The sequence below is a fragment of the Pteropus vampyrus genome, unplaced genomic scaffold (assembly GCF_000151845.1).
Source record: "Pteropus vampyrus isolate Shadow unplaced genomic scaffold, Pvam_2.0 Scaffold6, whole genome shotgun sequence".
Classification (NCBI taxonomy): domain Eukaryota; kingdom Metazoa; phylum Chordata; class Mammalia; order Chiroptera; family Pteropodidae; genus Pteropus; species Pteropus vampyrus.
Genome location: NW_011888787.1, coordinates 191,820 through 216,691, shown reverse-complemented (window position 1 = coordinate 216,691; position 24,872 = coordinate 191,820). Strand labels below are relative to the sequence as shown.

The following is a 24,872-nucleotide window of genomic DNA, read 5'->3' as shown; positions in this document are numbered from 1 at the left end:
CTTTCTCAGGATTGCTTTGGCTATTAGGGGTATTTTGTGCCTCCATACAAATTTTAAGACTGTCTATTCTGTGAAAAATGCCACTGATGTTTTGATAAGGATTGCACTGAATTTGTAAATGAAAATCACTTTTAAGCAGACATGACTGTCTTAAATTGTTTTAGGTAAGAATTTCACAGGCATTACTTATATCAGCAGCAGTGGAGCTGGAGAGCACTACGTCTCCTCAAAGCCACAGGGCAAGAAACACTGATAACATGTCAGGAACGGTGTCCCTTCCAAAGCCACACTCTTGCGGATTGCAGGCATCAGCCCTCGCATCTCCTTGCGCTCGTGGACCAGTCTGGTGACCCACCGGTGTCTGGGCTCCGTCTGACAGCCTTGTGAAATGGATCAATGAGGGTAACCTCAGAGAATCTGTATGTCGAATCTTCACTAGCTCAGCAGGAAGTCAGGACTCAGAGCCCCACGTGGCGTCCAGCTTGCTCCTCAGCAAGACTGAAGGCCTCGAGTGAACTTTTGCTGGTTAACACATGATAAGCAGCTTTGTCACAGGTTGCACCCTTAGGAAACGGGCGTTTGCAGCCACCACGGTGCACACAGAGCGGACAGTACTGCCAGCAGCGCACCCCGAGAAGACTGTGGCACATCAGACGCTTCTCCTCCGTAGCTCCTGGATGTGCTTTAAGCGCCCGTCCAGGAGATAGGCGAACCTCAGGCTTACTGATTCCACACCCAGAGGCGAGCACCCGACATTTCGTTCTGTTCCCCCAAACAGTCGCAGCCAAGCATGTATAAGTTAAAACACATATTTTTACATATCACTACCCTTTTATTTCTCCTTTATATTATTTGGAAAATAATATCATGCATATATATTTTAAAATTATGCTTTATAGGTTATATAATGAACGAATTTCAAATCAGTAAAGTAAGAGATGATACTGTATTTGTTATCTGAGTTACATTAACCAATACATTCTAATTTTTTTCAAGTTATAGTAAATTGGATTTCTACGACTTTTAACCAAAAGTTCTGTCTAATAGAGCCAAAGAGCATCAGATAAAGAAGTACCAGGAGAAAATACAGGAATAAATTTTTAAGATCTTGGAATAAGGACTTTTACTTAAAATATGGCATGAAATCTAAAAGACTGAAAGATCTGATATCCCCTAAAATTAAATACATCTATAAAAGTTAACAAGGACAAGACAAAGAACAGACTAGAAAGGAATTTATATTTACAATATATACAAAAGATTAATACCTTTACCATACTGGGATGACGCCTACAATTTTTAACTCTGTAATAGAAAAACTGCGCAAAAAAAAATAACAATTCACAGAAGAATATAAATACCCAATAATTACATAAAAATAAGCTTAATCAAGTAAAAAATCAGAGACAGAGACAAAAGTACTGTTTTTGTCTATCAGATTAGAAGAGCTAAAGACTGATAGGAACTTGATAGGAACATACAGTGCACATTCAAATACTACTGGCGAGAATAGAATTACAGCCTTTCGAAAGGCAATTTAACAATATCGATTTTTAAATGATTATACCTTTGTCCTAGCACTTTCTCTCTTAGAATTTCATCCTACAGAAACATCTCCATAGATATTCACCCTCAGTTGAGATAAAGGGAGTTGATAGTAGACCACGATTGATACCTATGACCATTTAAAAAACCCAGATACTTAAAAAGTCCAGAAAATTCTTTTGAAGGCAGAGAAGAACTGCTAAGGAAACAACAGATAGAGGGTTCAGACTCCACAGAGAGGGAATAACCTTGGAAGGAGGCGCGGGCTTTGGTAACTGCTTCTGTTGACACTGGTAAACAGCAGAAGGCTCAGAATCCTGTGCAAAGCTTCAATGAGACACAGAATTCGCATCATTTGGCAAAGGCTCAGGAGGAATCAAGCGCAAAGCAATTTTCTCTTCAGAACAATGACCAAATCTGAGACTATACAGGGCAACAAATAAAAAAACTTAAGTGAAAATCTTTCAAAAACAGAGCAGTGTTGTAGCAATCTCGGACGGAATTAGAGCTGAGGACCCACTGGAGGAAGGATCCTAAAGGATATATCAAGCTCTAAGCTGAAACCTCTGGAGACCATGAATGAACCCAAAGTAGACCATCCTCATCAGGGCTGCAACCTAGTCTTAACCTAACGCAGTTCCTGAAAGAATTAAAGTGATCATCCATTGTTCTGTATGCCCAGGAAGAAGAGCCTGAACCCTCTCTAGAGAACAGTAACATTGTCTAGAGCCTCTAATATTTTTTATACAAACTATCTACATTCAACCAAAAATTACTAGACACACCAAATGACAGGACCAATCACCAAAAACCAAGAGGAAAAGATAGACAATAGTCTCAGATGATCCAGATATTGGAGTTACAAAAATGAGGCTTTAAATTAACTATGACTAATATGTTCAAGTAAAGATAGAGAATTTCACTCGAGAATTTTAGTCCATATGACAATCAAACTGAAATTTTACAAATGAAAAATATTGTATCTGAAATGTTGAATTTACTCAATAGGTTTAATAGCAGAAGACAAGATTATACTGAAAGTGGGTCGACAGAATATATCCAAACTGAAGTACAGAGAAAATGGAAAATACTGAAACACATTTCATAGGCATACAAAAATATACGAACAAGAAACACTGTCAATGCAGTATAGCTTATAATGATAAAAAAGAAAATCTACAAGGTCCCTAATATACATCATTAGGGAATTGTCTAAATTAATTATGGTACATTCGTAAAATGGAATTCTATTCTTGTGTTTAAATGTGACAGGTTGGGCAGCTCCATGAGTAATGACATGGAAAGATAGACAAGATACATTGTTAACATGAAGAAAATCAGATACCGCCCCTGCCCTCATGGAACTATGAGAAAAATCACAACAGGTATAAACAGATCCATAAATTAGATTTTTTATTTTCCATATAAACATAGCAAAAACATTTTTAATATATTTTTACATGTCTCTAATTGTTGGCTATTTTCTTCCTAAGTGTGCACCTAGAATGAAAATGTCAGGGCAGTGGTTTTGAAGGCAGGTATACATAATAGGACATTTAAAAACAAAATCAATAGTCATACATTTAATTCAAAAGCTTGCCACATCTCTTATGTCAAAGTCAGAGACCAAGAAGATGATATATCACTGAGGATTTGCAGAGCTGGAGAACCCAGAACCTCAAAACCTCTCCATGATAGTCAATGTCCTAAAGAAATTAACGGTAACTCTTACGCTCATACTCTACTCCTCCGCTGTTACTTGGGCAATTATTGGAATCCAATTTAATATGGCCTGGTGACCCAAAAAAATGTAAAATTCAGAGCAGCAAAAGCTACATTCAGGAGGAAATGCATAAATTCACTAACATATTTTTAATTGTGGACAACGTTTCTTTCACTCGGTCAGCAAATACTTCAGGGCGTACTATATGCCAAGCATGTTAGACCCTGGAGGAACAATGGTCCCTGCCTTCCTGGAACTTACGGTCTAGTGTGAAGAGAGAGAGAGACATTAAATGATCACACGAAAAATAAAACTGCTTCTGTGACTAGTGCTAAAAAGAAGTAGACAGAGTTCTGTGAGGATACACACGGGGACCAAGTAAGAGCGTCAGGAAAGGCTTCTCAGAGGAGGTAACATCCAAGGAACTGATGTCCAAGGGACAGGTCTGAGTTAACCTATAGAAGGGGGGAAGGTCAAGGCTGGAGGGAGATCACTGCGGCAATCCAGACAGATAAAACCAAAATGTGCAAAGGCCTGAAGCGTAAGGGAACAGAGCAACGTGGGAGACTAAAAGGCAGCAGGGCTAGAATGGCGAGAGCGAGGGAAGAAGAGCGGGGAGAGGGGTGGGAGAAGCTGGGAGGAGCAGGTAGGTCCCTACTTTAGGGACCTAAAGGCACTCTGATCTCAAATAAAAATTTTTTATTTTGTTTTTAAAATTCAATAATTTTGCTTCATTTTTAATTTACTTCTATGGTTGCTTTCTACTAATGGCAAATGTTGTTCCATCGACATAAACTGTAAGAATTAAAAGATGAATTCCGCTTCAAATAACAGGCATCTGACTAAAAATGACTTAAACTGCAAGGACATTTATTTACCTTAATTAACAAACAGTCTGGAGGCAAACAGTCCCAAGTTTGGTATAGCAACTCAATGAAAGATGACTCTTTCCATCTTTCCTCTCTGCCATCCTCAGCATATCAGCCATGTCTCCCATACATGGTTGCAAGATGGCTGCGGCGGCTCCAAGAATCACATCCTTAGACAGGAAGTAAAGAGCTAGGACTGTCCTCAAGGGAAGAAAAGAGAAGAAAAATTTTCTCAGAAGTCCTTCCAGCTGACCCTTTAGGTCCCATTGGTAAGAAACGGGTTATACGCCTTTGTCCTACCTGTCAAAGAGCCTTGAAAAGCAATATCTGGCATATTCTGATCCTATAGCAGAGGGAGGTCTCTACTTGGCAAGAAAGATGAGTGGGGGAAAAAAAAAAACCAGCTAAGGAGTATATAATAATGTTTATACAGGTAATATGAAGCTTCTTACCCATAGTATATCTCAGGTTAAAAAAAAAAAAAAAAAGTAGGTCTAAAGAAAACATCAAATAATGTTGAGAGGGGAAAAAAAATCATCAAGACAGTACTTACTGTCTAAAATGTAGAAAACACTGATTTAGAGCCCAAATCATGAGTTACTAACACCCATCCAAAAAAAGGTGGTGGGATAAAGGCCCATAGTTGATATATTTTACAAGTAATAAGATCAAAATCTTCAGAAGATTGAGAAAACATTGTTTAATGTAAAATAAACATTAATTCTACACTATAATTAATCTGAAATAACACGCCACTTATTCTATTTGCTGAAATAACTAATAAAATAGATAATTAGCAGACACTGGCTGGCTGACCCCAAATCCATTCCCAACACCCTTCTCCCTTGCCACTTCCTACTGTAGAGAACAGAAGAGCTAAACCCACGCTCTTCCAGCTTCCATTACGGCTGGGGGTGGGGAGCATGTGACGAAGTGCCTGGTGAGTAGAATATTCTTGGCAGGGCGTACAGAAGTGGGAGTGGAGTAATGGAAAAGATTTTCCTTTCTTTAAAAAGAAAAATAGGACAAATAAATGGACACTACCCTTTTCTTTCTTCCTGCCTGAGGCCCTAAGGCAGTAAGCAGGAGGGAAAGACCAAGAGAACCTCAGAGCTCCAACCCTAATAGGGTTGAGACACTGAACTCACCGCTGCACCTACCTAGAGACCTGCTAAGTGTAAGAAAAAAGAATCTTGTTTAAGCCACCATTAAATCGGGTTATATGTTACTTGCATGTTACTAAGGTAATATGTTTATCTGTAAAAAACGTATGAGAAAAGGAAACTTATCTTTCTCCCACTCTGCTAGTCAAAGGGACCATGTAGTAATGGAGGACACTACAACTTCCTAGGAATTAAAAAGGCGAAGCAACCGAGTACTGATTCAAACTAACGTGTTCCCATGGATATATTATTAGTCCGACAAGGAATTTTTGAGCAAAAGCTTTTAAAATTTGATCCCTACTTTAACTGTATATGGCCCAGCTCAAGGGTTCCATGAAGAGTGTAGAGAGCCTACTGCCTAAAAAATTCTAGACATGAAGTTAGTTCCCTACTCCTCTTAGATTGCAGACGGGACAGAAGGCTGCCTGAGGGCAGTCATATTGTGTTTTTAAGCATTCGTACAGTAGAAAGAACAAAGTAGGGTAATTCTCCCCATTATTTGGCAACAAAAAAATCCTGACTGGAAACAAGGCTGCAAAGGTTGGGAGGATTAAAAAACATAGAGGGCTTTGTATTTGAAGTTACAGACCCTGTGACAATGGATTTTAAGTAGGAAAGTGATGATGCAGATTTGAAAATTTAGGTAGATAATCCTGCAAGGGTAATATGGGAATAAATTTAAGAATGCTAAAGCTCTGAAGGAGAAAGAAGAGTAAGGAGTCTAATGCAAGAGTGCAGGCAAGCAAGGGAAGAGGAGGATGTGAACTAGGGGGAAACAGCTGGGCAAAATAGAAGTTGAGAAACGAAATAAAAATCAAAAAGACTTAATGACATCCTAAGTGTGCATCTACGGGAGGATTGAGTGAGATGAAGAAACGATTCCAGGTTAATGCCCAGGTTTCTAAACTGGATAGAGAGTGGCACCATCAATTAAAATCAGAAAGAAAGAAAAAAGATCAGAGATTTGGGCGAGTTTAGTTTCCATCTTGGTGAGTTTGGAGTATCTATTGAGCATCCAGATGGAAATGTCTAATAAGAGGTTATATATTCAAGTCTTACATTAGGGGAAAAGGTTAAAATAGAAAAATAGATCTGGGAGTCTTTAGTACACAGGTAATTATAACTGTGAGAGAACTTGAGAACGGCCAGAGAGCTTAAAGAGTAGTGGTTCTCAAGCTGGGACAATATCTGCTCCCAGGGGACATCTGACAATGTCTAGAGACATTTCTGGTTGTCTTCACTGGGGGTGGGGTGAGGAAGTAGGGAGAGGCCGGGGGTGCTGCTAAACATTTAGAGACAGCCCCGCACAACAACAAAGTACCCAAAATGTCACCAGTCCTAATGTTAAGAAACCCTGCTGCAGAGTACGAAGAAAAGCAGGCGAAGGAAATGCCTTGGGAAAACAAACGTTTACGAAGTATTCACAAGAGGAAATGTCGGAGAAGAGGTAAATCAAGAAAACGTAATGTCACGGAAGTCAGAAGTACAGGATTTCAAGGGAGAAGAAAAAGACCAAAAATGCTGAATTCATGAATTGGACCCACAAGATAAAGATGATTAAGGATCTACTGGGTCACCGTGGATTTTAGTGAAAGGAAGGCCAGACGACAGTGGTACAGGAATGAGAGATGAGAAAGTACAAAAAGTAAACGCAGACTCCTCTTAAGAAATTGCATTGAAAATGGATGGTTCTTAACCTTGGCTACAATCAGAATAATCTCAGGGGCTTTAAAAATTACCAATGCTGGGACCTCACGATTAAACCAGAATGGGGGGGTTGGTGGGGGGGTGGAAGAGCAGGTATCAGGATTTTTAAAAATGTTCTCAAAGACACTAATGCACAGCCAGAATTGATAATCACGGAGCACGTGCGCGTGTGTGTGTGTGTGTGTGCGGGGAGAAGAGGATGGTAAAGGGAGAAAAAGGACCAGGGATAAGAAAATGGCTGAAAGAAAATCTCAGAAGAACTAGGTCAGAGGAATGAGTCAGAAACACGGGCTGATGGAGTTGCTTTAAAAACAGAAAGGACGCCTCACCTGAGGAGACGGAAAGGAGAATACCGATGTCGAGACAGATGCTGGGAACAGGGATTTGGGGGGTTCATGCCTGAGGCCCCAATTTTCATGGTGAAGAATGCAAGTTGGCTGCTGAGAATCAGCTACTGGACAGGTAATTTGGAGAATAAAAATTCATGAAAGTTCAAAATATTTGCTGAGGGCAATGCCAATTAAAAAGCTAACCGACAGCATGGCGGTGTGACGGGACTGAGTGCACTTTAACCGCCGCAGAGGCGCGGACGGGCTCGTTACATGATTTCCGTCCGGCGGTACCTCGCCGTCACCCCCTGATGGAGGAGCGAGGAAAAGCACACCACAGACCTAATCCAAAACCGACAGGCAGTACAGCGGGTGGGAGGGGAAAAGTGCACGGGAGGTAAAAGTTTAGATGACCCGAAACTGAGTCCAACACTGGGGTTTAACCCAGGCAGAGAAGGGGCAGTGATCTATGTGTAATTTAACTGGCACAGGACACAGTGGATTTACCTCTGGGCACTGAAGTTCTTAATATAGCCTAAGATTTCACTGGCTTTTGTCCTCAACGATCCCATTAAATTGAATTTCCATATCCTATAACTGTCCTAAGTTGTGTCTGCAACTGAAATTCACAAAATAGATAAACAAGGAGACAGACTGATGGACAGACATGATAAAGTGTAGCAAATACTAATAGTTAGGTCTAGAAGGTGTGTGGCGGGGAGGGAGTGTAGGTTCTAGAACAGAACTGCCCAACAGGACTTTCTGAGATGATAGAAATGTTCTATAATCTATACTGTGAAATATGGTAACTATTAAGCTATCTGTGGCTACTGAGCCCTTGAAATGTCTGGCTAGTGTGACTGAGAAATTTTGAGTTTTATTAACTTGTAAACTGATATGACGATCTGTGGCTAGTGGCTGCTGTGTCAGATAGTGCAGCCCTAGATTCACATCCCTGAGTTCAAGTCCTGGATCCACCACTGATCCAGGTTACTGTAATTTCTTGAGTTTCAGTTTATTCTTATATAAAATGAGAACAGCAATAGTACCTACTAATTCATAAAGATTAAATGAGATAAGCAGATAGAGCATGAAGCAAAGTCCTATATGCATATGGTGAACACTTAAAATAATTGTTTATTATCCCTACTAAATGGGAATCATGAGATCAAAGGCCACCACTCGACTGATGTCTTGCTCACCACTGTGTCCCCAGAATCTAGCACAAATGCCCTAATATAAAAGGCACTCGGTAAACACCTGCTGCATGGATGTTTCGCAGTCCCAAGACTCTACGTTTATTCCTATTAAATTTCATATTAAGTCCACTGCTCCAATCTGCTGAGGTCTTTTTGAATCCTAATGTCATCCAGTATATTTGATGACGCCTTTTGGTATCTTCTGAAATCTTGATAAACAAATATATCACCTATATATTAATGTGAGACAGTAATAAAAATGTTAACCAGAGACCTATATCGTTAATTTTATCATCTTTTAGGTTATAATTCGTTAACTGGTACTAGTTGAGTAGACATTCATTTTAACTTCGTTTTCATTCTGTGTATCTCCATGTTGTCCACACAGGTAGTAAGTATGAAAACCTTAAAGATCAGATTATGCCAATGTCCTTCATTGAAACTACCTTTAAAGAGAACTTAAAAAATAACTGTGCACTCACCCTTCAATAGCTGGAGATCTATCAGGACGAGTACTTCCTTGTGACCTGTATCTCCGAGTCATTGGCAGCCTCGGAGGTCGACTTGGTCCCCAGAAGTCAGTGTGAGTTTGGTGACCTCTCTCACTGGCTCTGTTATCTTGGTCCAGTGGATTGCTACTTAGGAATGGTCTAAAATCTTGTATAATCATTGTGTGGTCCAAATTGCGCCAAAACTAGTGAAAACCAGAAATAAACAACATGTTACAGTTTCAAGAACAGGGAAAGAGGAAACAAGAAGAAATATTAAAAAAAAAAAAAAAAAGTAGTAACAACATTTTGAAATTCAGCAGCTCTAAACTAAAGAAATACAAGTTTCACCAATTTTACAGAGGAAAGAGAAGTCTTTCAAGTGCATTCATAGGGGTGGAAAAAACCTTAGATACCGCGAAACTTTATTTCCTTCATAGAGAAACCACAGGCCAATGGTAGAATCCCTTCCTTAACACTGAGCTCTTATCCACATGCCTCTGATCAATTTCCTCTTTTGAAATAAAAACACGGCCAGAGATGATCATGGACTTCTGTCCTAAGCATAATCCACCATTTAGATCGACATTATAACCTTGTGTTTTGTCACGAATGACATCTACGTTTTCACTGTGTAATAATGTAAGATTTAAATAAAATGAACGTATTTACGCAGACTTGTAAAAAAGCATCACACCACAAAGTGGAGACAGACGTCTCTAAAATACTTCTCTGGATCTAGAAGCGGCATCAGAAAGCAGCAGTGCCAAAGCCGTGCCACAGCAGTGCAGGAACGTCTGACAAGACTACTCCGCTGTACATTCTTCCATTTTGTCACGAAAAGGGTGTGGCTGGAGGTGGGAAGGAGTAGGGGGCTGTGTTCGTTGGGTTTGCTAAGAGCTCACTGAGAGTGAATGGAAAAATTACATTTTATTTATCTGTGCACACTGAATATTTTAAGAGTTCCATAGAACACTACTTAATTCACTCCATCCAACCAAGTACAAAACCCTGGTCATAGCCTGGTCTTTATGTTGTTTTAAAGTTTTAAATGAAACAAACTTATTATTTATGTACAACAACAGGGACACAAAAACACTCAGCATACAACCTTAGGTCTTAAAATGTTCGCAGTCCCTCCACTCCAGACTGGTCCTCTCTTCCAGAGACCCACACTTCCAGGAGCCTCCTCCGGAAACACGAAGGGGAAGGGCTGGCAGCCTGGGTGCACATTAGGCCGAGCTGATCCCGGACCCCACTCTAGTCTCAATCTACTACCTACTTGTAGAATCAATTCTCGAAATTAAGGAGTTTAGGGTTATCGATGTTCATTTTTGATGGTTTCCCGATTTTCTTCCTGACTTTCAAAATGTTTCTTCCCTTTTTAATTAAAATACACACAATAGAATATAAAATATAAAGTGTAAACAGTCTCTATTCACTCAGATGTGACCCTTACCTTTAATTCTACTCCCCTACCAAGAGGTTAATTCGGTGTGTAAAATTCTCGATCTTTAAATATCTGTGTGTGTGTATATACGCATGCTAGATTTTGTTTAAAAATGTATCTATGTACGTACACCTACACGCATTCATTCAACAGATACCGGTTGAGCAGGTACTGTGTCCCAGTCACTTTCTGGGAACTGTTAGGATACAGCAGTGAACAAAATGTTAAAAAACAAAGCCTCTGACCTCATGGATTTCGTTTTCAAGTGGGACAGCAGACATGCTCCCTCCCACTTGAAAAGGAAACTGTAGATGCGAGCTAGGGAGAAGGCTGTGGAGGGAAGAAGGCTGGCACTGACTCAGAACACACACAGTCCTGCCGTTCAACAGTAGCATACCACGAATTCTTAGACTTCATATAGTCTTTCACATTTTTATTGTAATATATAGTATTTGATACATGTAAAATAACATAATAAGTGAGGTATAAAACATACCCATGTAACCATCGCTTAGCTCACATCATCGAAGCCACAGAAACCCTATGTCCCTCCCTCGACCCAACCTCCAGAGGTAACCACTGCCCTCAGATGCCCATCATTCTCTTGCTTTTCTTTATAGTTTTCCTACAAATGTATACATCCCTAAAAGTACTCTATAGATTATGAAAGTGCCTTTTGAAAGCAGTTGCTTTTTGGGCTCCACAGCCATCTTCACAGGTACTTTATAACACACTTTAAAAAATCTTTCTCCTCTCAGCGAACGCAGATTGCTTCTGTATTTAGCTACTACAGTCAGTGTGAACGTTCTTACATACGTCTTCTGCTGCAGGGACAGAAGTTTCCCTACTAGTGGCCTGTACAACTTTACATTGTCTATACATCTTCGACTTGATTGGGTAATGCCGAACTGTTTTCCAAAGTGGCTGCACCAACTGACACAGCCACCAAGAGGACTATACCAAATCCTGACAAGCACGTGATAGGATTTTTTTTTCTTCAGTTTTTATCAATCTGCTGGATAGAAAAATATACCTCATTATGAAGTTTTGTTTTCGGTTTGTTCTTTTGTTTTTGGTTTAAGAATCCATAGGTTTTATTTAAAATGCATGTCCTTTGCCCTACTCCAAAAAATAAACATAACACGTCTGCAGTGGGCCTGAAAGCCACCCTGCAGCACTTCGCATTCGGAAGGTCTATTAGTAATAAACTCCCTCAGTCAGTATTTATCTGGGAATGTTTTCCATTCTCCTTTGTTCTTGAAGGATAGTTGTGCCTGATTTAGAATTCTTGGTTGGCGGTTTTCTTCCTTCGCCACTTTAAATATGTCATCCCACTGTCCTCTATCCTTCAATATTAACCCAATATACTAGTGAGGTATAATCACTGGCTTCTAGTCTGAAAAGTGGTCTACAATGCAGTTTTTCTTGACCCAAAATTCCAAAGTAAATGCAACATTTAAAAATCCACAACTACACTTGCCTTCAGTAGGTGATGTTTTCCATCATCTATTTCATTTAGGTAAACTATAGGAAGAAATCTGATTCCCTTACTGTATTAAAAAAGTTCCACAACACTTGCTTGCAGAAAAGAATTCTCAAAGCATTATTACTTTATGTTAAAACTAAATATTTGAAAATTTTGATAAGAAAAATCAAGCACCAAACTCATAAAAAATCACATAAATTATCACATCTAATATATGTAAAAATTCTGAAGGAACACAATTGCGAAGCAGCTTCAACAGCAATAGGCATTTTGTTACTTGTCTGGAAACTGCGAATGAGAGCAAATGAATATTAACAGTCAATGTATTTGTCCCAAAATAACTGCGCCCAGACCATAGAACACAGGATAAAAAAACACACAACACAACTTTATACCAAATCAACACTAAGGATAAGAATAGCTTCAGGTCATTTGTCTCTGAGCATAAGAAAAAAAATAGCTCATACGACAAAACTGGGTATTCGGGACATGGCTTACATAAGTAAAAACAAATACAGAACACTATTATAAAAGTTTTAGTGAAACATTCAAAAGAATCAGAGACAGTTTATTTGACAAGTTTTGTCTTGTAAAACTGAAAATGTTACTTTGAATGGAGGAATAATACAACGCTTTTGAAAACACGTGGGCCGAAATATTTACATATTTCCAATATAAAAAACAGGATAGACAACACCTTCCATTTAGCACAATCTGCTATAAGCTAACCACAATCACAGCAGTACCTTTTAAAATATTATGGCCTGTTCCTCAAAAAGTTAAACAGTTAGTTACCATATGACTCAGCAATTTCACTTACTTATATATACACCCAAGGGAAGTGAAAACACATGTTCACACAAAAATTTGTACATATTCATAGGAGCATTATCTATAACAGATAAAAAGTGTAAACAACCCAATATCTATCAAGTGATGAGCGGATAAACAAAATATAGTATAACCATAAAACGGAATATTATGCAGCCACAGAGAATGAAGAACTGACACATGCTACCACTGGATGAACCTTAGAAAACATTACAGTAAGTGAAAGCTGTCACAAAGGTCACATATTTTATGCTTCTATTTACATCAAATGTCCTAAATAGGCAAATCCATAGGGATAGAAAATAAATTGGTGGTGCCTAGGGCTGGGGAAATTGGGGAGAAAAAAAAGAGTGACTAATGGGTACTGAGTTTCTTTTTGGGATGATGAAAAAGTTCTAGAACAGTGGTGATGGCTGGACACTGTGAATATGCTAAAACTACTGAATTACATTAATAGGGTAAATTACATGGTATGAGTTACATCTCAAAAAATACTATGGCCTACAAAGATGAGTCAAATGAGGATGAATTTGTTGAAAACATCAAGACAGGGAACATACCCATCACCTCCAAACATTTTCTAAAGCTCTAGAAAACATCTGGTACTCCCTCCCTGCCTCCGAGAAACCCCTGATCTTCCTGTGGTTTACTTTTTTTTTTTTTTTTTTTTTAGAAATCTGTATTTTCTAGAATTTTATGGGAAAGGAATCACATTATACATATTGTGGCTTCTTTTACTCAGCTTAGTTTGAGACCCATTCATATTACATCCATCAGTGGTTTATGCTGAGCAGCACTCCATGTGATCATATTGCTTAGTATTCTATGGAATGGATAGACCACAATTTGTTTATCATCCACCTGTTAACGGACATTTGTGTGCACAGACATGCGTGTGAATACGTGCTTTCTTTTCTCTTGGGTAAATACTTGGAGAGGAATGGCTGGATCACACAGATGTATTTTTATCTTTTTTAAAAAACAGTTGGCCTGTTTTCTAAATTGGGTGTACCATTTTTTACATTCAATTTCAGTTGCTCCACAGCCTCACCAACAGTTAGTATGGTCAGTCTTTTCTATTTGAGCCATTCTAACAGCTGTGTTGTAGTACTGCAGTGTTTACTCTGTATTTCCCTAATGATTAATAATGTTGAGCATTTTTTGCATGCTTATTTGCCATCTGTATATCTTCTTTGGTGAAGTAGATTATTCAAATCTTTTGCCAATTTCTGAGTTGTTTTCTTACTCCGTTTTAAGAGTTCTTTATTAGAGTCTGACTACAAGTCCTATATCCTATGAAGAGTAGAAATTTTTAATTTTGATGAAGTCCAATTTACCAATTTTTTTCTTTTCTGGATCATGATTTTGGTGTCATATCTAAGAAATCTTTGTCTAATCAAAGGTCACAAAGGTTTTCTCCTGTTTTCTTCAAATTTTATATAAAATTTTACATTTCGGTCTATTAACCATCTTAATTCCTGTATATGACTTAAAGTATATATCCAAATTCATATTTTTGTACTGTAGATATCCAATTGTTTCAGCACCTATTGATTTCAAAGGCTATCGCTTTTTCTTCCCGATTACCTTTGTAACTTTGTCAAAATCAGTTGTCTATAGTGTATGGGGGTCTTTATCTGGACTCTTTTCTGTCCTTTTGATCTATCTTGATGGCAATACCAGTCTTGGATACTATAGTTTTATAATAAATCTTTAAATCAGGTAGTATTAGTTTTCTACCTTTTTCCTTCTTTTTCAAAGTTGTTTTAACTATTCTACATTCTTTTCATTTCCATATGAATTTTAGAATCTACTTGTGAATTTCCATAAAAAAGTTGACTGGGCTCTTGAGTAAGAATTATACTGAATCTATAAACGATATCCCAACAATATTAAGTCTTCTGTTCCGTGAGCAGAATATAGCTCGCCATTTATTTGGGTGATCTTTAATTTCTCTAAATAATATTTTGTAGTTCTCCAAGTTCAGATTTCATACATCTTTCCTGAAATTTAAAGTATTTCATATTTTTACGCTATTGTAAATGATACTTTAAAAAAATTTGTTTGTTGCTTATATGTAAAAATACAATTGATTTTTGGGGGGTATGTTTTTCTTATATTCTGCAACCTTGCATAAATTCATTAGTTCTATTAGCTTTTTTATAGAATCCACCAGATTTTCTACATAAAAGATCATGTCAACTATGAATAGACAGTTTTAGTTCTTCCTTTCCAATCTGGAGGCCACTTATATCTGTCTGTCTCTATCTTTCTATCTTACCTTATTACTCTGGCTACAACCTCTAGTATGATGTTGAACACAAGTGGTAAGGGGGGATATCCTGGTCTTGTTCCTGAAAACACTCCAGTTGGTACTGGAGCGGGTCATGAAGGCAGAAGCAAAACCGTCCTCACAGATTACTGGTCTCCCCCAGCTGCCACAGAAACTGCTCCCAGGCCCCTGCTGACTACAGGCTTAAATTACTAAACTCAAAGGTGAAGAGGAGGGAAGAATCAGATCTCTCCTTTCCACCTCTGAACTGTTCATTCATTCCTCATTACTCCTCCCTAGCGGAGAAGTGACGTATCTGATTGTAGAGCAGCAAGAGCCTAGCCTCTGCTGAATTCATGAAGTTCATGTATTAGGAAGCAGCACGAATGCAAGAGAAATGGTCGTGAGTATGTGTGCCTGCTCTGCAGCCTCTAATTCTCAGGGGGTTACACTGAATAGACAGACCTATACACTGTTCACTCGGCCACAGAGCAACTGTGTTCTAACATTTGGCTGAATAACAACTAATTTTCTATTTCCATCTGTCTGGCTTTTATATTTCTCAATACGTTCTGAACTCAGGGGTGGCAGAAAGAACCACAACCAATGACCAACCATCACATATAATCAGACATATTTAACAAAGGATAACAATTTAATAAATATAATACAAGCATGAAAAAATATAGTCATAAAATATATAATCCTTGTAAACTCTATGGAGACAAGAAAAAAGATGACATAACCCTAAGTAAATTTTAAAAAGCAGAAATACAATATGGCATACTATTTGCTTGCATCTGAAAAGTTATGAAGCATGCATGTGAGAAATGGAAAGTATTATACAAAAAGATAAAGCTAATATATGATAATGAGAATACGGGAGATTTTTCATTAAAAAAAAAAATCTTCTTAATGTTGTTATAATATCTTTCAGTATGTACCTATGCCTCAGGACAAAACCTGAAAGGAAATGTATGGAGAAAGGGAGCTCTTAGAATAGTGGGATTCCAGATATTTTTTTCGCACTTTTTAAAAATTTTCATTATAGTGCTACATGTGTACTGAAACAAATTTGATTTAAATAAATATAAATCATTCTGCTCAGAGCACCCTGTCCTTTTCATGTAGACTGGGAATTCTTCTTCTAGGAAGCCATCTATCTATTTTCTGATCTGAGACAGCAGCCATAGCCACTGAAGTGATGCATTCAGGTAAGCTGAGACTCAGATCAGATGTCTCACTGGCACTAAGGTCATGGTCAGAAGCTCTCAAATAATCAGTGAAACCCTCAGGTAGCCATGGGCTCGATTCCCCAGGTTATCATCAGGGACCTCAGTAGAGCACTGTCCTCTCCCTCTGCAAACTGCCAGCAACATTTTTAGATTCACTCTCCCCTGACCCTTGCACATGAACTGGCAGGCAGCCCCCTCCTCCCACCCTCACTCCGTCCTCACAGTACCTCCCTGACCCGGATCCACTTAAAAAAAAAATTCAACACTGATTGTTAGAAACTCTGCTTGGACTAAGTCTCTTCTACTGTATCTAGTATTTTAAGAATTCAGCTATTAATTAGCTAGTAATTGCTAATTATAGAAAATAACTTCTTCACTGTACAAGCAGCTCTGGCTAAAGAAAAACAGAGCAAAACTGAGCATAAGCCTTTGCTGAAATTACCAACTAAAATATGGAAAAGAAAAATAACTTTGGTTTCTATATATAATTTTCTAAGTTTTTTCCTCCAGGAACATGAGCACAAAACCTTATAGCCCATGAAATCTATCTTGAGATAGTGTTTCTCACCTCTTTGCTCATCTAAATTCCACCTACCCGTCAAGGCTCCAGTACTTGAAGCTTTGTTCTCGCTTCTCCATGAAGTCTTCATAATGGCTCAAATTCATGAAGCACTCACTATGTGAAGGCACAATGGCCTCACCCCCAGCCTGTGTTAACTGACCAAATCCTCACATCCCTATGAGGTGGGTATTATCATTTTCCTCGATTTACAGGCACAGAGGGATTCTAAGTCTAAAGTAATTTTGTGCAGGTTACATAGCAAGTAAGTAGCAGACCCAAGATCTGAACTGGGCGATCCGGGTCCCGGCATATCGCTAGGTCATTTGATCTCTCCTCTTGAAGACGTCGGTCTTCCCAAAGACACCTGCAGCCCAGCTAATCTAACCTCTTCCTTCTGTGCTTGTTTCACGGACCCCACAATAAGTTACTATACTCTCTGTACTCCTTGTTGTTTTCTTGTTTGTTTCACATGTGTTTGCACATGTTCCCCAACTAAATTATAAATTCCTAGCAGGCAAGGCAACCATATTCGTTTCTTGCCCTTACTTGTTACAGAGTGCTGTATATAAAGCACTCAATATAGATTACTTAGCCAACTTTTTTTAAAACTCTGGCAACTTCTCTATTATAAAGACAGACTTTTTTCCTACTTTTTAATGCAAAGTATCATTTAAAAAGGAGAAAACTGAAATATTCATGCATGATGACAAGGGAATTCTACAGAGGGAAAACAGGACATTATCACGCCCTTGCTACAAATCCTAAAGAACATGAAGTCACAAGCTATATGACTAAGCAAAATTACTTTAACACCTGAAGGTTTGATACCTCCTGCCGTCAGTGTCAGATTTAGCATTACTAAAGTTAGGAAACTGACTGCACATTTATTTTTCTTCCTAACGCATCTCCTCCTGGTGAGTCATATCTATAAAACTGACAGACCAAGTATTTCCATTTCCTAAAAGAGAAACCAACACTTAAGAAAAATCAGAAGTTTCTTCTGCATATGCATAATCAGTAAGTGACAATTTGTGTTATCAAGAATAGCACACATAGGAGAAAAGACATACTAAAATCAGAGAGACCTCCAGGTCCGGAGAGTAGAATAATTTTTAAATAATGTTTTCCGATCCACCCAAATGAGAAAATAAAAATGATCCGATCCATTCAAATGAGAAAATAAAAATGAGAGTTCAAAGACATGATCGGACTTGAGCCACACTCTAATCCACCCATGTACCAAGGCAGTTCAAAGTTAACCAAAAAATGTAATGCTGGTTCTTAAGTACCACAGACCGTAAGTACAAGAAAATGCCCTTACTAAAAGAGGACTATTTCCCACAGATTTCATCAATTTTCTCCACTATAAATCTAATAACAAAATCTAAGGGGCTACAAGTCCTGAGATAATTTTCAGAGGATAAAGGAGAGAAGCTTAGGGTTTGTGGGCTTCTTACTGAACACCACTTTTCAAATACACTGCTACAACAGTTTTTACACACAAATAAATACTAAAAATTCGGCTAGCTCAAGGCACTTGGGCTATCTCAGGAAAAGGCTAATGTGATCCTAAAACAAAGAAAGTCTGATAAAAGCATTTGACTTTATTTTCCCTTTAGCATCAGTTAGCTTTCTAAAGCCAAGTAAGTTCGTGCCAATAGCAGCAAAAGCAAATCGATCTCTAAATGATTAAAAACAAAGAGTATATAATGCCATTGGTCAAATGAAAAACTAAACAGGAGATTTTTAAGTCAAAGTGAAAAAGTAAAATTACTCTGAATTTACTATAAAATGATATTCATAGATGGACACTAATACCTTATTTTCAAATCAGTTAAGAGTCCCCCCTCCAAAAAAAAAATATGGATGCTGCATTATAAAAAGAACCGGAAATTAATTATAGGTCCTATCTTGAGATCTGGAAGACAACTTATCATTAGTCTAGCCCACTAAATCCAATTATACCGAATTACCACGTTCATTGGAGGTAATCTCTAGAAACCGGTACCTCTGTGTAAAGTTGAAGACTGTGCCTTATTGTGACTTCTACAAAAACTCCTCCTGGCCTGCTCTTTATGTGGCTATGATGCCACTAAAGTAGAATCTGCAACACTGGTATTTCAAAAAACACACAAGCTTTTTATTTTCACACCACATACACAAGAAGCAGAAAACAGAACTGAAAACACCGCCATGTTTAAAACAGGACAGCTCGAGGCTATTACTCTGTCCTAAACAAGAGTTTTAACAAAAGCGAATGAATGCCAAAGCCCCAGCTACTAAAAACACAACCCTTTCTGAGGGCCACTCCTGCCTACATTTCCCGATTCATTCTGCTGTTTTGCTGCACTGGAAAGTGAAAATATGTCATGATTTTAACTTCCGCCCACTACCCAAAGCATACTTAAAAGCCAAAGGAAAACTCACCTCTGCAAAATGTGTTGATGTGCTATTGTCCATCCGGCTGCCGCCACCACCTAAAAAACTGAAGAGAAAAAGGAATGAGTAGTGATTCTATTCCCGGGAGCAAGCCTCCCTCCTGGAAGCTAAATATAGAATGGTACGAAGAGAACAAAGCCCAAGAAGGAAAAATAACTCATCCCAACATGACACCTACAAAGGAAATTATGAAGAACTGGCATGTGGATTAATCTATGAAAAATATTATAACAAACCACAAAGTCAAACAAAAATCAAGTGAAATATTGGGAGAAGGGGTCACCATAGAAGGACCCACAGCCAGCAATACAACTCAAATTTTACTTTGTAAAAGAAGAAAAACGAACACTTATTCTCAAAGATGCTAAGAAATAAAACAAAGTGTCTTGAAACAATATTTCACTAAAAAAACCCATTCGATCACCAGATGAACACACTGAAAACTATAATAGGTACAATTTCTTGGGAATGATGACAGGTAGTAATGCGGTACCATAGTAAGCACTTCCTAAAAGGGCTCAATAAACATGTTTTCTTCTGATAGTTTACACCCTATTCTTTGATTACTCTACACATCTTCCAGGACCCACCTCAAATGCTACCTCCTTCGTTAGGTCTTTTCTGAACTCACCGACCAAATGAGACTCTTCCACGCCTGTCCGCACTCTGACTTTGATTCTAAATTTTACCTTATATTATAAATACCTAGAATTTTTCTCATTCATTTCTACACTTTTCCCTCCTTTCATAAATATAAATTCAGAGGGTAAAGACTTTTTTGTTAATACCACCAATGTATGTAGAGTGTTTATTATGTGCCAGACATTATGCAGATCACTCATCACGTCTGAACACCCTGCGATGCCATATTCTGTATTGATAACTTGGAAAATAAAAGTTGTTAAATTAATATCACATGAGTAGATAAAATAACTACCTATTCCCAAACATGGGAAGAAATATTAGATCCCACTGGCCCCATGAAATCTGCAGAGAGGAAACGGGTAATGCTTTTGGGGAAAGTGAGGTAGAAAGTATCACAAGAACTTCTAGATGACACTTTTACTACAAGACACACATAAGTGCACAAACGTGTACACATACTCACCCTAATGATATAAAGTCCACAAACTATGACAAATAGCTTTTGTTTTCAGAATTACACTACCAATCCAAGCATCGTGCTGAGCTCACTGAGGAAACACACCCTGGTTAGTCGGGAACCAAAAGTGAAAAAGCAAAGCTAATGCCATTCTCCTTGTCATCATTCTCAGGCCTTATTCTCATTAGAAACCATTTAACATCCATATTTGTTTCAGAAGATAAAAATGCTTTTGTTAAAAATACCGCAAATGTAGAACAAACTTAAAAAGCACCCTACAATCCATGCCAAATAAATAAATCAATAATTGAACTACCACGTACCTTTAAAAAAAATAGCTGAGAGTCTGTGTATCCATTTTATCGCTCAAGCCGAGACAGGCTTCTGAGGCCGTTTCCTGCCTGTACCACATATTTTCAGAGATTTAAATATCCTTGGTAATTAAAGCTATCAACTATCTTTTTGGGGTTCTGCACTCCCTGAAAAATCCCTCAGCCTTTCCTGTCCTTACAATTCCTTTGTATTTTATGAGTGACAGGGCTAATCACGAAGAAGGGATAATAAAAATAACCACATTGTTCTGAGAAATGTTACATGGCTTAAGAAAATTTACAAGGTGCCTCTCTAGATAAATGTCTAGTAGCAAATGGGGTCCATTAGCAAATATTTACATGCGAGACTTCCTTAGTAGTTTGTACCATCCACTACTCATCGCTGTAATTGCTAAATATTCAAATCGGCAAATGTTTATGAGCTTTGTAGAAGAAAATACTATGCTACCTCTAAGACACTGTAAGAAAAAGATTTCTTTGACTACTTAAAATACGAATCTCTCAGAAGACATCTTTGCGTTTGAGTATTTGCTACCCACAGCACCTGTGCAGGACGACCTTTGAGTTACAAAGGCACAATTAAAAGAACTGTTAAGTCAAGTAAGAGAATCCACAGTTCATAGTTCTCTGCCAGAAAGGATTCACTCATCCTGCAGTGACTGACGATCCTGATTTATAACCGTACTTTGTATACAGGCCTGAAGAACCCAGGATTACCATTTTATCTGTTGCTCCTTTGCCCCGAGATTACTCACTGGCTACAGCATTTACCCCGCGATAACTCACAGATTACAGTCCCACAGTCTGCTGCAAAATATCTCACTTTTATTATTTCCCCATCACTCTAGTATATCAATAATCTTTGGAAACAAATGACATCGTTCTATTTATAGCATTGTTTTTAAGTAGTGGTATTTCCATTTACAAAATACAGAAATTCTTGATCGCTGAAAATGTCAAATCCTAGAGAACGCAGTAGCATTCCTACGCGGGATGCTAACATGGTTCTCGAACAGTTGTTAGCCAAAGACTCATTTGATGAATCCAATTCATGTATACGTTTCTGTTATATCAGGATTAGAGACAAATTCTGTTTAGAAATAACTCCAAGAACGGTTTTTACATTTTATTTTCACACTGAAAACCAGTCAGATTTGCTTCAGCCTCAAAAAGCATGTTTATGTAAAATTAAATTAATGCTGGCCGAGAGCTGTACTTTTTTTCTAAATAGGAAATAGGTTAAAAACTTAGGAAAAAAGTAAGCCCATTCATTGCCCCCCAACATCCAATATGTTCTTTATTTAACACATGCAGAGCCTAAGTGCTTGAAATAAGTATCTGATGCAATGATAATAGCACAAATCAAAAGCTATCCCCAATTAGCATGCCATCCACACAAAATTGCTAATTTTGCTATCATGCTAATCTTTCAAGTTTAGAGTTTATATTGTGTTATTTAAAACCAAAATTATTAGATCAACATGTAAGTGCTTAAACCAAACTATATACCCCATGCCATACACTGCCTCAGAAGCTCCAACTCATTTATACACATAACCACCAATCATTAATAAAGTTAAACTAACAGTACATACTGTAAAATGTGTAGTTTTTCCTGGTGGTGGAAGAGACCTTCAACTTTAGATTCTGCCAACAGCAACAGTAAAGGAATTATTTACTGCATTGAAATCTCTCGAAACCAGATTGAAAGAAGCTTCAGATTAGAGTCCTTTTGTCCAGTCGGTACTTCTTCAACTGTCCAACTAACGTTTAACCACACAGCCACAAAAGAACAAATGTGCCACTATGTTTAGCCAAAATAGGCCATCTTATCAATGCTATTCTACTTTTCATTAAATTTTTATAATTTTATTCACATTAACCAAGAATATATAATAGTCATTTTCAGAAATATTTCTCCTTTTTATAAGACTAATGAGAGCCAATTTCAAGAATTACAAACCCAAATATTAATATTATAGTAGCAAGATGACATACGTTCGACCACGATAATCTTAATAAGAACAGGGACTCAAAGCGTCCTCAAAGCAGAGTAATAACTCAGTTTCCCTGGTTAGAAACCAGCCTGTTTATTTTATCAGATGTCTTTGTCAGGACCCCTTCCCGGCCCAGCAAGAAGGTGTAGCAGCAGTTCATCTTCAAGCAAGAGCAATCGCTAAAAATCAACCAACAACCTAAGAGGACCTAAAGTCTCAGAAAATAAATGAAAACTGAGAGGGATATCGAGGTTTCCAAGGAATGCGACACACTATCAGAAACGACATCCCTTTACACCCACTATCGCATCACTTCCCAAATTTTCCCATTTTTCTTCTTCTCTCTGCCACGCTCCCCTCTCCCCATTGGCCTTTCAGCAAAGAGTAAAGTTATAAAACAAATTCCTTTCTATTCAGTCAATGCAGAGAGAGTAATTTTGGTAACAATGCCTGGTTTATTCATGAGCTTATACAATACCTGGAATCATCTGTCACTTCTTCAATAAAGCCTGATTCACATCTGGGACAAATATATTCCTATAAAAGAAAGGAAAAAATAAATAAAAGTCTTTCATTAGAAAATTAAGAATGTAGTTTCAGAATAACATGCAGTACATGAGATGATGCTGTGAAATGTTTTAAGTGCTAACTCACTCCCAGGATATGTTTTTCTATTATACTCTGCCAAATAACAGACTCCATAAGATGTTTGCAAAATGTCTTAAGGGTTCCCACTGAGAGCTAAAAGTCAGAATGTCAAAGATTTTTTTTCTTTGTCCTAATTTGGGTTGATTTTTTTTAACTGGAATTAATTCATTTTCTAATTTTCTCTTCCAATCTAATGAAAAATCTCCACTGGAGATATCAGAGCAGTAAAAGATTACATAATACTGATGGGCACAGAAACTGCTATTTTTTACTACGTACACAGAGGACACATATACAGAATCGCAGCATAAATCGATTTGTAGACTAGGAATTTACAATGCAGTTTTATAACATTTCTAATCTATTTTTGATTATCAACGATTCCAAATAAAACTTAACATCGGATCCTGATTAGCCAAAGAAATCTTGGGAAACAACAAAGAGGTATCATACTCCCTGATACCAAACTATACTACAAAGCTACACTAATTATAACAGTATAGAACTGCCATAAAAGCAGATCTATAGATCAATGGAATAAAATAGAAAGCCCAAAAATAAATCCTAATTTATATAATCAATTAATCTACGACAAGAAGGCAAGGATACATAATGGGATAAAGACAGTCTCTTCAATAAGTAGTATTGGCAAAACTGGACAGATACACGAAGAAAAAGGAAACTGGATCCCTTTTTTAAACTACGTACAAAAATAAACTCAACATAATCACCACGGAAATGCAAATTAAACCACAAGATACACTTCACACCTGTCAGAAGAGCTACCATCAAAAAATTGACAGACGACAAATGCTGGCAAGGATGTGGAGAAAAGGGAACCCCCATACAGTCAGTGGGACTGTAAATTAGTGCAGCCACTATGGAAAACAATATGGAGAGTCCTCAAAAAATTAAAAATAGAGCTGCCATACAATCCAGCAATTCCACTGCAGGGTATTTATCTGAAGAGAAAAGCATTAATTCGAAAAAAATATATGCAACCCTACGATCAATGCATCATTACTAAGTAACAGCCAAGATATGGAAGCAGCCTAAATGTCCATCAATATATGAATGAATAAAGATGTGGTGTATGTGTATAATCGATTATATATATATATGTAATGGAATATTATTATTCAATAATAAAAAAGAATGAAATCTTGTCATTTGTGACAACATGGATGAAATAAGTCAGAGAAAGAAAAATACTGTATGATCTCACTTATACGTAGAACCTAAAATAACAAAAACAAGTGGAAGACAGAAACAGACCCATACAGACAGGCTGATGGTTACCAAGGGGAGGGATGGGGGATGGGAATAGAAAAAAAATCAATCCAAAATATTGTAAATCAAAATTAATTTTAGACTATAATAAAGAATACAAAACACTCAAGCAAAAAGGAGCTGTAGCCTGGAAGGCAGAGATTCAGGTAGCAACCTAAACTGTGTTCCATGAGTTAAAGGGGAGGCCCCCTTTTCCAGGGAACGT

At 37.8% G+C, this 24,872-nt stretch overlaps 1 protein-coding gene across 1 annotated transcript in view; it reads right to left on the bottom strand.

Moving 5' to 3' along the window:
- RNF115 (ring finger protein 115) overlaps nt 1–24,872 on the bottom strand; it is a 49,421-nt gene that overhangs the window by 9,309 nt on the left and 15,240 nt on the right. Inside the window, exons 2-4 of the mRNA XM_011366188.2 lie at nt 23,208–23,266; nt 19,287–19,344; nt 9,018–9,229 (exon numbers count right to left, since the gene is read on the bottom strand). Of these exons, the coding sequence (XP_011364490.1) occupies nt 9,018–9,229; nt 19,287–19,344; nt 23,208–23,266 (329 nt within the window). The remainder of the gene's footprint in view (nt 1–9,017; nt 9,230–19,286; nt 19,345–23,207; nt 23,267–24,872) is intronic.